The sequence below is a fragment of the Euphorbia lathyris genome, chromosome 8 (genome assembly GCF_963576675.1).
Source record: "Euphorbia lathyris chromosome 8, ddEupLath1.1, whole genome shotgun sequence".
Lineage (NCBI taxonomy): Eukaryota > Viridiplantae > Streptophyta > Magnoliopsida > Malpighiales > Euphorbiaceae > Euphorbia > Euphorbia lathyris.
The window spans coordinates 486,367-502,567 of record NC_088917.1 but is presented as its reverse complement, the minus strand read 5'-3'; the positions used below and the strand labels follow the sequence as shown (position 1 = coordinate 502,567).

Genomic DNA, 16,201 nt, shown 5'->3' with positions numbered 1-16,201 from the left:
TTTTGACTGATAAATAGTAAAGGGTAATTTAGTCATTTCTGAATTCATAAATGGTAAAAAATCTAACAAACAGATGAAATGACTAAATAGTTCATCGAGAAAAAGGTTAGGGACCTTACTGTATGTTTTTCAAAATACAGGTACTAAATAGTGTGTTTTATCAAAATATAGGGACTAATAAATTAATTACCCAAAAAAAATCACAGATCTCGAAAATATATACCAACTGTATTATAATAGTAATTATATGTACAATACATGCTAAAACCATCAATTGTATTCGTACCATAATTGAATTAAAATTTGATTCAATCATTTTATATTTTTAGTTCAGTTTTGATCATTATTGTCTAAAGATTTCCGGATATCAATTCAATTTATATAGTTTTACATTTGAAATTTGAAATTTTTACATTAATTATGTTAATTTGACACATTAATTTGACGCTCATTTACATGTTAATTTGATTTTTTTTAACACAAATGTGTAGTTTTACATTTTTCTTTGGCTTAATAGACATCCATCTCCTTAAACTTGTAACTTTTTTTCACCTGGCCCCCTTAATTTAGGAGCCAACCTCTCAACCCCCTTAACTCTCCAAAAACATCATATACAACCCCTTAAACTTGCAACTTTTTTTCACCTGACCCCCTCAACTTAGGGGACAACCTCTCAACTCCTTCAACTCTCTAAAAACATCACATATAGCCCCTTAACGCCTACGTGGCTCTGACATGGAATAATTTGGGATTGCACTCATTATAAAGCGCGTGAAGGTTGGCTTTAGAAATTTAAACGGTAAAAAAATCCCCTTTCTTCTTAAATCCCTAACATTTTTCTCCTCAGAAATCCTTCCTCTTTTCCGATTCCTTCGATTCACCTCTTTTCTGTCTTCAATCGGTCTCCGATTCAAGTTCAACAGTAAGTATTCATCTCCTTTATTCCTCCTCTACCTCCTTCAACTTCTTCTGAGATAATTCTTTTTCTTTTGTCAATTAGGTTAGGACTTGTGTTGTTCTTGAAACCGATTTCATGGTGGGTACTCATGAATCATGTTTTTGTGGTGAATATGTTGTACTTAAGGTTTCGTGGAACCTGCAAATCAAGGAAGAAGACTCTACGGATGCCCAAATTATGGGGTAATTTACTGGATTTACATGGAAAAATTTAAGAAAAAATGACACGTGACATTGGTGTAGTCAACAATCCAACGCGTTTTCTACACGGGTCAATATTTTGACATGATATAGGGGTGTAAGGGGCTGTATGTGATGTTTTTGGAGAGTTAAGGGGGTTGAGAGGTTGTCTCCTGAGTTGAGGGGGCCAGGTGAAAAAAAGTTACAAGTTTAAGGGGTTGTATGTGATGTTTTTGGAGAGTTAAGGGGGTTGAGAGGTTGTCCTCTAAGTTGAGGGGGCCAGGTGAAAAAAAGTTACAAGTTTAGAGGGCTGGATACCTATTAAGCCTTTTTCTTTTTATCAAAATACTATTATTAAAAGAATAATTAAACCAATCTTGCTTACAAACCTGTTTATAAATATTATAAACCGAGCTTTTCATGAACCTATAACGGAACATGTTCGCGAACGTTCAACCGAGTTTCACTATGCTCAAATTCGACTAATTTAGGAATCAAACCGAACACGGTTGCGTTTTATCAAGCTGAACCGCTCTTGATTATAGACGGTTCATTGTTCTAACTCTATTCCAAAACTTAGCAGATTAAGGTGCAAAAATACCTCTAACGTTTTGTGTCAGGAGTAATTTTACCCCTAATGTTTAAAATAATAGAATTTCACCCATAAAGTTTGTAGCCAATAGCACAATTTCAGATATTATTATAAAATACATCTATTTTTGTTCATTATTTTGCATTAATTGCATATCAATTCGTTTTAAAAAAAAGATTTTATGTTTTTTTATAATTTAATAATAGAAATGGAGATTAATATTTATAAATTCGATGATTTTTTTTATCTAATTCGTACAAAACACAATATATTTTTTTATTTTTTTCACATCCCAACATATGTTTGTAATTTATTACTAATAAAATGACACGTGAAGTGTAGTTAACAAGATTCATGATCGAAAAGACAGTTTGATGAATTATTTCTCAAATTAACCCAATTTATTAATGTTAGAGGTAACGTTGCTCTTGGCTTCCAACATTATGGGTAAAATTGCTCCTGAATCAAAACGTTAGAGGTATTTTTACACCTTAACCCAATAATAAACATGTAATATGAACTTTGCTAACTGATGAGTAATAAGACTTGCATTACATTGGATACCATGATTTCCTTGGCTCCCATTTCACGTCTGTATCCGTGCAACATAGCTTGGCTCCTACCTTCTGAATCCTTTTGTCGGCCTAACCGAAGAACTAGCCTTGCCTTGGAACTTGTTCGGGTTCCCGAACTTAAGAGGTACAACTTGATCAATGTACAATTTTCCCGGAAAATGCCGCATATCTTTCTGAAGCCTTTTCAGCTCCGGCAACCAGTACGCCACGTACTCGCCTTCCGAGTCATAGTTTTGTGCCTACATATTTCAAAAAGCCATCTTAAGAATTCTACTGTGAATCAGGATCAATACTGGTCCATCCTCTTAGATGATGCTACAACGACAGTTGATATGACTTTGCATCATCTGAGTGGACGAATTATAAACGGGTAACTTACACCAATCGTACCTGAATTTTACCATATTCACACTTTGATACCTAGATCACACTTTATCTAAAAAATATACCTGAAATAATGATGACCTGACAATTTAGTATATTTTATCGGTCAATGACTAGTCAATGTGAGTTTTATGAGTTAATTGCATCAATGGTACCTGAATTTTACCAAAATTAACACTCTGGTACCTAAATTTAATTTTATCCTAAAAACATAACTCAATTAAAGGTGACTGAAAAATTTAGTTCATTTGATCGGTTAGTGACCAGGTAACATGAGTTTAACCATTTTAAACTAAACATTAGGACTCGCCATACACTCAATTAACATAAAATTATAATACTGTCATATATATATATATATATATATGAGTGCACTAAATAGTAGTATTGTAATTTTATGTTAATTGAGTGTGTCGTGGGTCTCAATTTTTAATTTAAAATGGTCAAACTTGCATTGACCGATCACTAATCAGTCAAATGTACTAAATATTGAGTCATCTTTACTTGTTGTGTATTTTTTGGACAAAATGAAATCTAGATAACAAAGTGTGAATTAGGGTAAAGTTCAAGTATCATCAGTGTAATTTACTCGTCAAACTCGTATTGACCGGCCACTGACCGGTAAAATATACTAAATTCTCTGGTCATCGTTACTTCAGATATATTTTTAGGACAACGTAATCTAGGTACCAAAATGTGAAGTTCATGTACCATCGGTGTAATTTACTCCATTATAAACAAACTAACTACATCGGCAGTTGGGATGGCTGGTCCCGTCCTATTGTAGAAATTTTCGCATTATAAACAAGCTAACTTCTTTAGGTTTGCCTTTCTAATAACTCCGGATATTTATGTCATGTTTAGTTCGTTCATAGAACACGATCCATGGACATTCATTCTGTTTCGTTGTTTTTTCGTGTATAGAATAAGATAGCGGTCTTACTTGTTTCGGAATGCTGAAATACCGATCTTCCCTCGGATCATTTCCAACTCCTTCAAGACAGAAGGAAAAACTTAGTAGAATGCAAAAATAAACCAACTGCCAAACATAGATTTCGGAAAGAAACGAAATGCCTCACCGGCTCCATAGGTCCAGTTCCCGTAGTTCGAACAAGGGTCATAGTCTAAAAGGCATGTCTCGAACCATTCAGCTCCCATTCGCCAATCGATGCCCATGTCTCGTACAAGAAACGAACATACAATCTATACAATATTGGGAGCAAAGAATAAAAAGATATCAATGTAAGTTCCCGGATAAGCACCGGAATCCCATCTCTTAAGCTCAACGTCGAAAATCTGAACACGAGCTTACCTGTCGTCCCCGATTAGACATGAATCCCGTGGTTGAAAGTTCCTTCATGTTGGCATCTATTAGAGGGTACCTATAAATTTACCAATATAATGTGAGAGCATAGTCGCATGGAAACAGATACAAAACGCGGAAACGCTAATGAAGAAAAGTTTCCGTGCATAATAAACTGTTTACAAATAGAAACTAAATAAAGTCACTCCGATGACTTTCAGAGTAAAAAGACACCGAAAAAGTGACATGACTGCCAAATCACCAGTATAACTTTCCCAGCTGACCGAAATGACACATGGTTGCCACCTAGACAACATGTGGAGGCCAATAACTGGTCGAAATAACACGTGTCAGCTAGGTGGCGGGACATGTGGCTTCCACCAAGCTAACCGAAACAACAAGTGTTAGCTAGGTGGAGGCCACATGTCATTTCGGTCAGCTGTAAAAGTTGACTACTGCTAATGTGGCAGCCACGTCACCTTTCCTGTGTCTTTTTGCTTTTAAAGTCGTTGAAGTGACTTTATTAATTTAAGGGTTAATACACATATTTGCCCTCGTGTTTTCTCGGAAAAACACATATGCCCCTGTATCAAATAAACCCACTAAAATCTCCTTGTACTTGTCACAACCCTACAGATATACCCCACACTAACGGAATGATGATTTGGCACAAACGCCGTTTCACGTGGAACGCCACGTCATGCCACGTCAACTGCCAACAAATTAAAATGAATCCTACGTGGCAAAGTAAAAAGGGTTAATACACATATTTGCCCTCGTGTTTTCTCGGAAAAACACATATGCCCCTGTATCAAATAAATCCACTAAAATCTCCTTGTACTTGTTAATAAGTTATCATGCCATGTCCCTTTTTTAAAAATTTAAATAATTAAAAATATGTCTACATGGCAGTTCATATAAGTAGCAGAAATTAGAATGACTCTCTCTCTCTCTTTCTTTCGACTCTCTCTCGTTCTTTCGACTTCCTAGGAGAACTAAAAGAACCCTTCGACTCCTCTCTCTCTATCGCAGCGCTTCTTCTTCTCATGGATTGACAAAAAACGAGTGCGAAACCCTCTATCTTCTTCTGGTTTATTCGACGCAATGGAGAGTGAATAGTTACTCTGCAGTGGAGTGAACAGTGGATTTATGAAAAACGAGTGCGAAACCCTATCTTCTTCTCCTTGGATTTATGAAAATATTACATCAGTTGCTACATTTGAAAAAGCTGTTATAAGCAAATAGAGAATTGAGAACTAACATGGATGAAATATTATGCTTATAAATCCAGGACGATTTAGAGGCTTTAGGGCAAATTTTTGCACTGCTTCCTCTTCCAATTCTTCAGCATACACCACCAATTTTCAGCTTTTTTACCATTTCCAAAGCGACATCTACATTTCAAATGCTGATAACTTATTAACAAGTACAAAGAGATTTTAGTGGGTTTATTTGATACAGGGGCATATGTGTTTTTCCGAGAAAACACGAGGGCAAATATGTGTATTAACCTTTTTTACTTTGCCACGTAGGATTCATTTTAATTTGTTGGCAGTTGACGTGGCGTTCCACGTGGAACGCCGTTTGTGCCAAATCATCATTCCGTTAGTGTGGGGTATATCTGTAGGGTTGTGACAAGTACAAGGAGATTTTAGTGGGTTTATTTGATACAGGGACATATGTGTTTTTCCGAGAAAACACGATGGCAAATATGTGTATTAACCCTTAATTTAAAGTTGAGTGACCATTTTAAAACAATTATAGAAACTAATAAGAATAGCTAATGATACTCGACAGAAACATACCCGGTAGTGCCATCTCGCCAAGATTCAAACAATTTCGGGTCTTGACTCCACGTCTGCTTCACGTTTCGTGGTCCGCCTATAAAACAGAAAACCCGAAAACATGTTGAATGCTACTTAACACAATGGATTCATTATTCTAGCATCAAATTAGTACTAAAACTAGTCATCAATCGGATAGAAAAACGCTATTTAACACGAGAGAGCGTTCGAATGTTTTTGATTGCTCGAAGAGTAGCAGAGAGCTTTTACGGGGTTACCTAAACGGAAAAGAGAATTTCCACATTTGATGGAAAGAAACCTGAAGTAATCCCTCCAAATCAATTCAAACAAAACCCTGAAATGACAAATTCCGATTCAGCTAACAGCAACCAGCAAATCGATTAAAGTTTTTTGAGAGAAATAGAGCGAGGGACGTACCAATATGTCGAATCGTTTGCTTGCCTTTCCTTTTCGTACCGCTTCACCTAGAGAAGTTCATGTAAACATCTGCTATAATCAGTTTGATCATTCGTTGTCTATTGAAGATTAAAAAATGGGTAAATTACAATAATGGTACTTGGATTTTTCCATATTCACATTTTGGTACCTAGATTACATTTTGTCTCAAAAATATAACTGAAGTAACGATGACCGGACAATTTAGTATATTTTATCGGTTAATGACCGGTCAACATGAGTTTCATGAGTTAATCACATCAATGGCATCTGAACTTTATCATAATTCACAGTTTGGTACCTAGATTTCATTTTATGCTAAAAATATAACTCAAGTAAAGGTGAGTGAAAAATTTAGTTCATTTGATCGGTTAGTGACCGGATAACCTGAGTTTGACCATTTTGAACTGAACATTGGGACTCACTATTCACTCAATTAACATAAAATTATAATACTGTCAGTTAATATATATATATATATATATATATATAGTTAGGGAGAGAAAGCTAAACAGTAGTATTGTAATTTTATGTTAATTGAGTGTATGATGGATCCCAAATTTTAATTTAAAATGATCGAACTCGCGTCAGTCAAATGTACTAAAATAGAGTCATCTTTACCTAGTGTATATTTTTTGACAAAATGAAATCTATGTACCAAAGTAGGAATTAAGGTAAAGTTCAGGTACCATCAATGTAATTTACTCGTCAAATTCGCATTGACCGGCCACTGAACGGTAAAATATACTAAATTGTTCGGTCATCGTTACTTCAGGTATATTTTTGGGACAAAATGTAATCTAGGTACCGAAGGGTGAATTAGGATAAAATTCAGGTACCATTAATGTAATTTACTCATTAAAAACTACCAGAGAAAAAGGAATCAGCTAGCAATCAACCTCCTCGTATATGAGACGAGGGGAAAGACTTCCCGAAGCTAGCCACGGAGAGAATTTCGTCGAGTAATCAGGTCCCAACATTCCGTTTCTTGTCTCTTTATATATCTTCATCAAATCCTGAATCCATTTTCTTGTTCATTGTCATAAACTTGGCACATAAAATCACAGAATATGTATCCAAAATACTAAATCGGATGAGGACATTGTACGAAAATGATTCAGTTAATTCAGTTACCACCTACACTGCACGGAAGCGGACAAAAAACGGACTTCGGAAACGTTATTTCGAAAACACAGCCTTAATAAAATAGGATTCAAACAAAAATGGACACGAACATGAAACGCAGAAGATGACATTGAAAATCTCGTGTACTCAAGAATATGAAAATGAATCTTAAGGTTAGCATACGAAAATATAATCCGCTGCGTATATCGTAGTATCACGAAAATGAATCATAAGGTTAGATTGTTTTCATCAGCATCCAAATTAGTACATACTCCCTCCATTCCATTATATAGGTCATTCTAGCAAATTAGTTTTTTCCCTAAATATAAGTCATTCTAGGATTCCAATGCTTATTGCCCAATAGTGACATGAGAGAATTATTTTTTGTATTGATACATGTGTTTTTTAATATTCCAATGTTTATTGCCCAATAGTGACATGAGAGGGAATTTTTTTTAGTTAACCAATATATTTCTTAATTTGTGTAAAATACCTAGAATGACTTATATAATGAAATGGAGGGAGTAATAGATTTTCAATTCCTTCAAGCATCACTTGGCATGACAGATCGGCTTCGTTGTAAAAATCGGTCAATTCGGCGACTAATCGGCCGATATATTCGATGATTTTTACAACACTGGCCGATTTTGCATAACTGGTCGGCATAAGTCGGGAGCCCGATTTTCTTCCGCCTAGGAGGTTCAAATCGGACAAGTCGGGTTAGGCGGGAAAAATTGGTTTAGGCAGAAAAAATCGGCTGAAACGGGTTTAAATCTGCTCAATTTATAAATTACAATTAGTAAAAAATAATACAAGTAATTAGTATTAACTAATAACTATTTTATTATTTATTTAAAATAAATATTTATATTTTTCTATTATATTAGCATAATTTATATTTTAAATGTGTTTATATAATATTTATTTAATATAAATCTAAAAAATAGAAAAATACAAATCCGATTAATCCTCGATTAATTTTCGGAGGTCTTGTCCGCTCGACTAGCGCCTAGCGACTTTTACAACACTGGTAGAAACTGTTGGAAACGTTATTTCTCAAAAATAATCTTTATAAAATAGTCTTTAAAGGAAAATAGACACGGCACAAAACACAGAAACGCTACTAAAAAGGAGTGTCCGTGCAACATAGCAGATCGGTAATGGAAAATACAGTAACGAATTCCGACTTGCCTTTTTCCAGAAGTACTCGTGCACCCGGTTAAGTGCAGCAGTTTCGCCTCCGAGAAATTTCATTCCTTTGTCAACCTGAATCAACACGAGAAAGGAACCGAAACACTTAGTACATATATAGTAAAACATGTGAATGTGTGATTGCTAAATCAATTCTGCAACAACATCTAGAATATAAACCTTGCCTTCTGCGGTTCAAGTCTGAGCTGATCCATCGTCGGAACAGATCCCCAATCTTCGACACTAGGCGATGGTGCAAGAGACTTTGGAATTTTAACACAACGTCGAATGCTGCATTTTGCTTCAACAGACTGAACAATTATCTATGTTAGAGCTGTATACATAGTTGTTAAAGGCGCAAGGCGCACTAAGGCGCTAAGAGGTCCTAGAGCCTTAGGCTCAAGGCGCAATGCAAGGTGTGCACTTGAGGAACCAAAAAAACACAGTTATGAACACATAAACATGACAAAACCACGTAAAAACATACTACTAAATGTCAAAAACGCTAAGTTAAGTTCATAATTCATAGAGACATTAACATATACTTAACGTCTTAATCCAGGCTGCACGTTCTCTACTGTTACAAAACAGTAAGAAAAACCCCTAATGATTGCATGGAACCGATTGAACTAAAAGCTCGAGCTGATAGTTAAGGCCCAATCATATATCTTATATTAATCTCTGACACATCCCCCACACACAAATGCCCCTAGGGTTTCCAGCGTGCACAACACAGGCTCATCCCGCCATATGTTTTTAATTCCGCACATTAATGAGGTTGCCAGGACTCGAACCGTGGACCAAAGGGTTTGCAGCGTGCACAACACAGGCTCATCCCGCCATATGTTTTTAATTCCACACATTAATGAGGTTGTCAGGACTCGAACCCTCGACCGTTTGGTCTAAGCGACTCTGATACCATGTCATGGAACTGATTGAACTAAAAGCTCAAGCTTATAGTTAACACCTAATCGTATATCTTATATTAATTTCTGACGGTGAAAACAATATATGTTACTGAGGCGCGTCTTGACTATCGTGAGGCGCAAAAGATGAGAGCCTTTTAAACCGCGCCTCATCTCGTGCAATCAAGGCTCACTACCTTGAGCCTTGTGTAAGGCACGCCTTTAAATACTATATATATATATATAATCAACGGGTACTGAACTTTCATGATTGTCTCAAAATAGTCACTCAATTTAAATTTGTCTCAAACAATTTATTCAACTTTTGTCTCAATAAAGTCATTTCATCGATTTCAAGCGCAAAAAAAACACTGAAAATATGACATGACTCCCATGTCAGCACTAGTCAACTTTCACCATTAACCGAAACGACACGTGGCTACCACCTAACTGACCGAAACAACACCTGACTGCCACCAAGCTGACACATGCCGTTTCGTTCAGCTAGGTGGCAACCACTTATCATCTATGTGGCAGCCACGTGTTGTTTCGGTCGGCGGTGAAAGTTACTATTGCTGATGTGGCAGGCAGCCACGTCAATTTTTAGTCCTTTTTGCTCTTGAAATCATCGGAATGACTTTATTGCGACAAAATTAGAAGTTCAATGATTTTATCAAGACAAATTGAAGTTGAATGACTATTTTGAGACAGTCATAAAAGTTCAAAGTTCAGTGAACAATAATGCATTTAACCCAAGGAAAAGGAAGCGAAACCGGACCTTACGAAACTGAGTATATACATCGGGTAGACTGCTGGTATCGAAAGGAAGATCATCAATGTGATACATAGTACTACCCCAAACAAGTTGCAGCTTAGGACTGTTACTGGAGCCTTGGTTGAGTGCTTTACTTACTAATCTCTCAACATTTAGCTCCTCAGAACATGTTTCCATTTGTGCATATACCTGACTAAATTGGAAAAGAAAACACACTCAATGCTCAAAAAATCAGAATAAAATGTATGAATTTGATCCGGGATAAGGTGCAAAAATACCCTAACGTTAGAGCAATTTTACTTCTAATTTTTAAAATGGCGTAATTTTACTCCTAATGATGACAGCTAAGAGCAATTTTACTTCTAACGTCTAAAATTCAGGCAGAGTTCAAGTGCAAGTGGAGCTCAGTTGGTAAACAAGAGGGCAGACAACGTTAGAGGAGCCGAGCCTGATCAATACAGACGTTAACGTTGTCAAGTCAGGTCAATCTGAGAAATAATTCTAAAACACAGATATTTCGTTTCGGCGAAATATTTGAATTTTTTTTCCAATTAGTACAAAATATAATATATTTTTAAATTTTTTTCATGTATAATCATATGCTTGGAATCTGTTCCTAATTATTGATAAGAAAATGACGCACTTCGGCGAAATATTTTGAATTATTTTTTTTTCCAACTCGTACAAAATAGAGTATTTTTTTCCACGTCTACTCATATGTTTGTGATAAGTTACTAATTAGTAATAAAATGATGCACGTGTAGATAACAAGATTCATGATCCGGAAGACAATTTGATGAATTATTTCTGAAATTGACGCAACTTGCCAGGGTTAGAGGTAAAATTGCTCTTGACTATTAACGTTAAGGGTAAAATTGCGCTATTATAGAGAATAAGGATAAATTTGCTACCAGCTGTAACGTTAGGGTATTTTCACACCTGATCTAATTTGATTGCTGTAATCATCAGAGCACTTAACTGTGTGAGCTGTAAAAGATTTAGCGAGAGACGGGAGGATCTGCTCCGGTAACCCGTGTCGAATTAGCAGGTTGAGTCCCCTTTTCATCAGATTCTTCTTTAAGTCAGCCAAACACTCCATGATGAATTGAGCTCTCAATGCTGGTTAAGTAGAAGAAGAACATAGTTTTAAGCAAAAACTGTTAATGGTAGTTCCGCACAATGACGGATGCAGGATTCACTGAAAAGATTACTTGTGGTGACTTCTCGTGATTTATAAGTGCTAAATTGATATTTTTTGAGTGTTTTTACTTAAAAAATAAAGCCCTGTACACATTTTTCATGTAACTTTCGACGTTTTCTGGCGATCAGTAGGTGCTCAAACCACCCTAGCGCCCCCCTAAATCCGTCCTTGGATCCGGGGGGAGCTAGGTGGGACTTGTGCACCTACTAGTTGTCGGAAAACAATGAAAAATACATGGAAACTTTGTGTGCATCTTGAATTTTTTATGCAAAAACACGCACAAAATATAAATTTAGCACTCAAATATTACTAGAGACAACCGCAAATACCCCGTTTTCTGTTAATCCTGGATCCGTCACTGGTTTCGCAGATTAGAAAAAGAAGATATCTTGCTGATATGTGATTTAGGCTCTGTTCTTTATCGCTGAAAAAAACTGAACTGAATTGAACTGAATTGAACTGAATACTGCTGAATACTGAACTGAATTTAACTGAATACTACTGAATACTGAACTTAACTGAATGCTACTAAACTTAACTGAATGCTACCGAACTTAACCGAACTTAACAATAATGATGATATTAGACTTTAAAATAATTTTCATGATAATATTGGACATTAATGAACTTATAATAATAATAATGGTTCTAATAAATTTAATAATATTAATAATAAATAAATATATTATTAAAGATAAAACTAAATTGAATATCAAATAAAAGCCCGGGATGATAAAATCTTGGCTCGATAAAAGCCTATGAAATTAAATAAAAATAAGTCTAATTTAAATTAAAAATACAAATTACATACAAACACAAATTTATATATAATTTAAAGCCTACGAAATTAAATATAAATCTTCATATGAATACAAACTCTTAACTTTTTATTTTAATTAAGGGTTAAAGTGCAAAAATAACGTTTTGGGTCAGAAATAATTTTACCTCTAACGTCTAAAATGGTGGAATTTTATCCATAATATTGATAAATTGGATAAATTTGAGAAATAATTCATAATATTGATGCAATTCCTAATTTTTAAATATGGATGCATACTTTAGTTTTTTTTTCTTATTAAACCATATATACTTTAATAAACTATCATTTCTTGACTTTTATCTAATTTATAGATAATGATAAACTATAAATAATAATAATAATAAATAATGATAAATTATAGATAAATAATAATAATAATTATAATAAATTATATATAAATAATGATAATATAATAAATAACGATAAATTACTGAATACTGAAACTGAATGTTGAAACTGGATGCTGAAACTGAATGCTGAAGTGATTGTTACTGAAATTAAGTGATAAAGAACAGAGCCTTACTCATTTGAGTTCATAAATTTCTAACACCACAATGCACATTTAAGAAGGTTTAAATATGTCCCAAATTAACTTTGATTCCTAATTTGACATATTCTTGAAACTAATCTAAAAATGAAATATTGAGCTTGAGTGCTAGTGTATAGAGCTCTAAATGAGCTGAGCTGCGGTATTCCGCTCGATAAAATATCGACCATGTTCAGTTTGATTTATAAATGAGTTGAGCTTGAGTAGATCGAAACTCGACTCGGAAGCTCGCGAACAGACTCGATTATAGGTTCATGAATAAACTAGATTATAATGTTTATGAACATGATCGCGAGCAAGCTTGTTCAATTATTTGTTTAATAATAGTATTTCTATAAAGGGAGAAATGTAAAACAACTTAGTTCACGAATACGAGGTTGAACTCGTGAGCAGCTCACGAATACGATGTTAAACTCGGACTTGAGCTCGAACTCATCAATTTTCTAATGAACCAACCAAGAGCAGATCAAAGCTCGGCTCGACTCGACTGTATAGCCCTATCCAAAAGTATCTTAAGAAGAAGTTTACCTTGTATAATGAGTCATATAACTCCCTAATTAAGGGGAACATACGATATTTAACACGCACGGACTATTTAATATCAACGGATGCCCAAGATTGAATATGAGAGTTGAATATCAATGAAATAGGGGATATGGGTCAAATTTGATCACCGCTGTTTTTGAGAAGTGCATATTTAGCTTTAATATACGAAATGATACAAATTTTTGTAGATAACTGTAAACAAAGGCCTAATGTGGGATGTTTAACACGCCCCCTCACGCCCAATTCATTTGGTGCGTGACGCTAATATCAGCGGAAGTCCCAACAACATTGAACTATGGTCTGATACCATGTAAACAAAGGCCTAACTCACCCCAAAAGGTACCTCAAAGGGTGAGGATTGCCTCACATATTTAAGGAGCCATATAGCTTCCTCATTTAACAATGTCGGATGTTTAACACGCCCCCTTCACGCCCAATTCATTTGGTGCGTGACGCTAATATCAACGGGAGCTCTAATATTGAACCGTGACTCAGATACCATGTAAATAAAGGCCTAATCAACAAAAAAAATTTACGGAACAGCTTCAGTTTATCGACAAATTTGTTTAGAATGTCCGATATGATAGTCGAATAACTGTCTACTAGTGCGCTCATATTTCCATTAAATAGAGGTAAAATTGATCTGAATTGGAAAAGATAGGATTAAATTTATACCATTTTGTATGTTTGTCCGAAATCTATATTCCCCAAAAACGTTAGTGACATATCCCATGAAATAGACTATGTTCTCAATCAATATATATAGGGATAAAATACCAAAATGACCTCGTGGTTTTTTGAAAAAAAGTACCAATTTAATCTTAAAGTACAAAATAACACTATTTTAGACTCAACGTTTGTGAAATGGTATCAATTTAATCCGAACTCCAGAGTCAAATGCTTGTTTCAAAATGGTCACCCATCTTCAATTTGTCTCAATAAAATCAATCAACTTTGAGTTTTGTTTTAATTAGGTCAAATGTATCAAAATAATGAAATGGGTGACACGTCAACATGAGTCAGCTCAGATCTCTGATCGAAAGGAAACTTGACAGCCACGTGTCGGTTATTTTTATGAAAAAAATTATTTTTTTTTTATAAAAATAACTTAGACACGTGATATTCAGGTGGCGCATACGTGGATGTCATGTATCGTTATGGTCAAAGATTTGACTTGACTTATACTACGTGTCAACTATGTCATCATTCCAATATTTTTTAATCACTAAATCGACATAGTTAGCTAATTGAAATAAACTCAAAATTAAATAATTTTATTGAGAGAAATTGAAATTGAGCGACTATTTTAAAAAATCCAATGATACATTTAACTCTGTAACTCAACGTTTGTAAATAGTACCAATTAACATCGAATAACGCAACTTAACAACTAACTTTTATAAAATGGTAGCATTTTAGCCTCCAAATTTCGTTATCCAAAATTAAATTAGTACTATTTCACCAACGTTTCAGTTCAGATTAAAATGATATTATTTGGTACCATTTTAGCCCTACATTTTAGCCCTACATTTCGTTACCCAGAACTAAATTAATACTATTTCACAAACATGGTGACTAAAATGGTATTATTTTGTATGTTCGGAATAAATTGATACTCTCTGCAAAAATTGATATCATTTTGGTAACTTATCCTATGAACATTTAAAATAACAAAACAAAAACAATCACATTACTCCAAAACAGAAAAGAAAAGTAGAAAATGACGAAAATACCTCCAGTTTTAGGGAATCCAAAGTGAAAAGTAGTATGAAAAAGACGAGGATCCACACAATATACTGGCAAAATCGAATCAGACGAAACCCAAGCTTTCAACAAAGCTTCATTATCCAAAATTCTCAAATCATTCCTGAACCAGACAATCGAAATCCCCTTATTACCCTTCTTCTTCACAGTATTAGAAGAGTAAACATCAAATGTTCGAACTGCAATTTCGTCAATTTCATCCGGATCTGTACCAGGAACTGCCGAAGAAGATGAAGAAAAAGATCTAGAACTTGAATAATTCATGATCTGGAAGCCGATTGAGAGTTTTTTCAATTTTGGGTAAATGAGAGATGAAATGGGTTTTGATGGGTTTATCGATTTGTGAAGAGAAAAGAGTGAGGAATGGAGTTGGATAGCCATGTAATTTCTCCAAAATTTCCATCTTTTTGGGGTAAAGAAAGAGGGAGACGTGGATAGTGGGTAAGGTGACACGTGGAATGAAAATAGATGGGTGACGTGGCTAGATTTTGTTGTTTGGTGATATGTGGCTAATTGGCCATTTAGTTAGTTGATGGTGGTTGGAGGGATTAAATTCACAGTTGGTAAAGCCATTTTAATGACTTCAAAAAGAAGAACATAAAATAAATGAGTTGGCTTCAATATAAACACTAGTTAACGTTTATTATTGACTGAAAAAATGTATTACTGTCACATAACACACCAAAATGGCATGTTAGTTAGGTGCCAGTCATGTATCATCTAGGTGGCATCTATATTTTTGTTTCGACCATCAGTGAAAATTGACTACCGATGATATGGCAATCACGTTACTTTTTAAGTGTCTTTTTACTTTGAAAATCGCCAAAATGATTTAATTGAGATAAGATTCGTAGTCGAATGGAAATTGAGTAGCCTTGATTGAAATCATTAAGTGGCCTTGAAGTTGGAGACAAGACAAGGGAGACGTTAACCGCAGGTGGTTAGATCCACCAGAATCAATGTGTGGTCCTGTCCAATGATGAATCTAGAAATTTTCGAGAAAATGGCAACATATATAAAGTATCCTGTTAAGTCTAGGAAGTCCTGGATTAGAGATGGGGATCGTAATACTAGGTACTTCCATCTTTCTACCATG

At 34.9% G+C, this 16,201-nt stretch overlaps 1 protein-coding gene across 2 annotated transcripts; it reads right to left on the bottom strand.

Annotated features, from left to right (window-relative positions):
• Positions 1–2,108: 2,108 nt before the first annotated feature.
• LOC136202739 (cryptochrome DASH, chloroplastic/mitochondrial) lies at positions 2,109–15,475 on the bottom strand. 2 transcript variants are annotated; one of them, XM_065993576.1, is made up of 13 exons: positions 15,075–15,475; positions 11,207–11,346; positions 10,231–10,416; positions 8,733–8,858; positions 8,548–8,622; positions 7,131–7,247; positions 6,214–6,260; positions 6,054–6,130; positions 5,797–5,872; positions 4,001–4,070; positions 3,768–3,891; positions 3,632–3,681; positions 2,109–2,543 (listed from the first exon to the last, which is right to left on the bottom strand). In XM_065993576.1, exons 1-13 carry the CDS (start codon positions 15,367–15,369, stop codon positions 2,349–2,351), a joined length of 1,578 nt encoding a protein of 525 aa, XP_065849648.1. In that variant the 5' UTR covers positions 15,370–15,475; the 3' UTR covers positions 2,109–2,348. The 2 variants fall into 2 exon arrangements, with proteins under 2 accessions (XP_065849648.1, XP_065849649.1); XM_065993577.1 differs by lacking the exon at positions 7,131–7,247.
• Between the last annotated feature and the right edge of the window lie 726 nt (positions 15,476–16,201).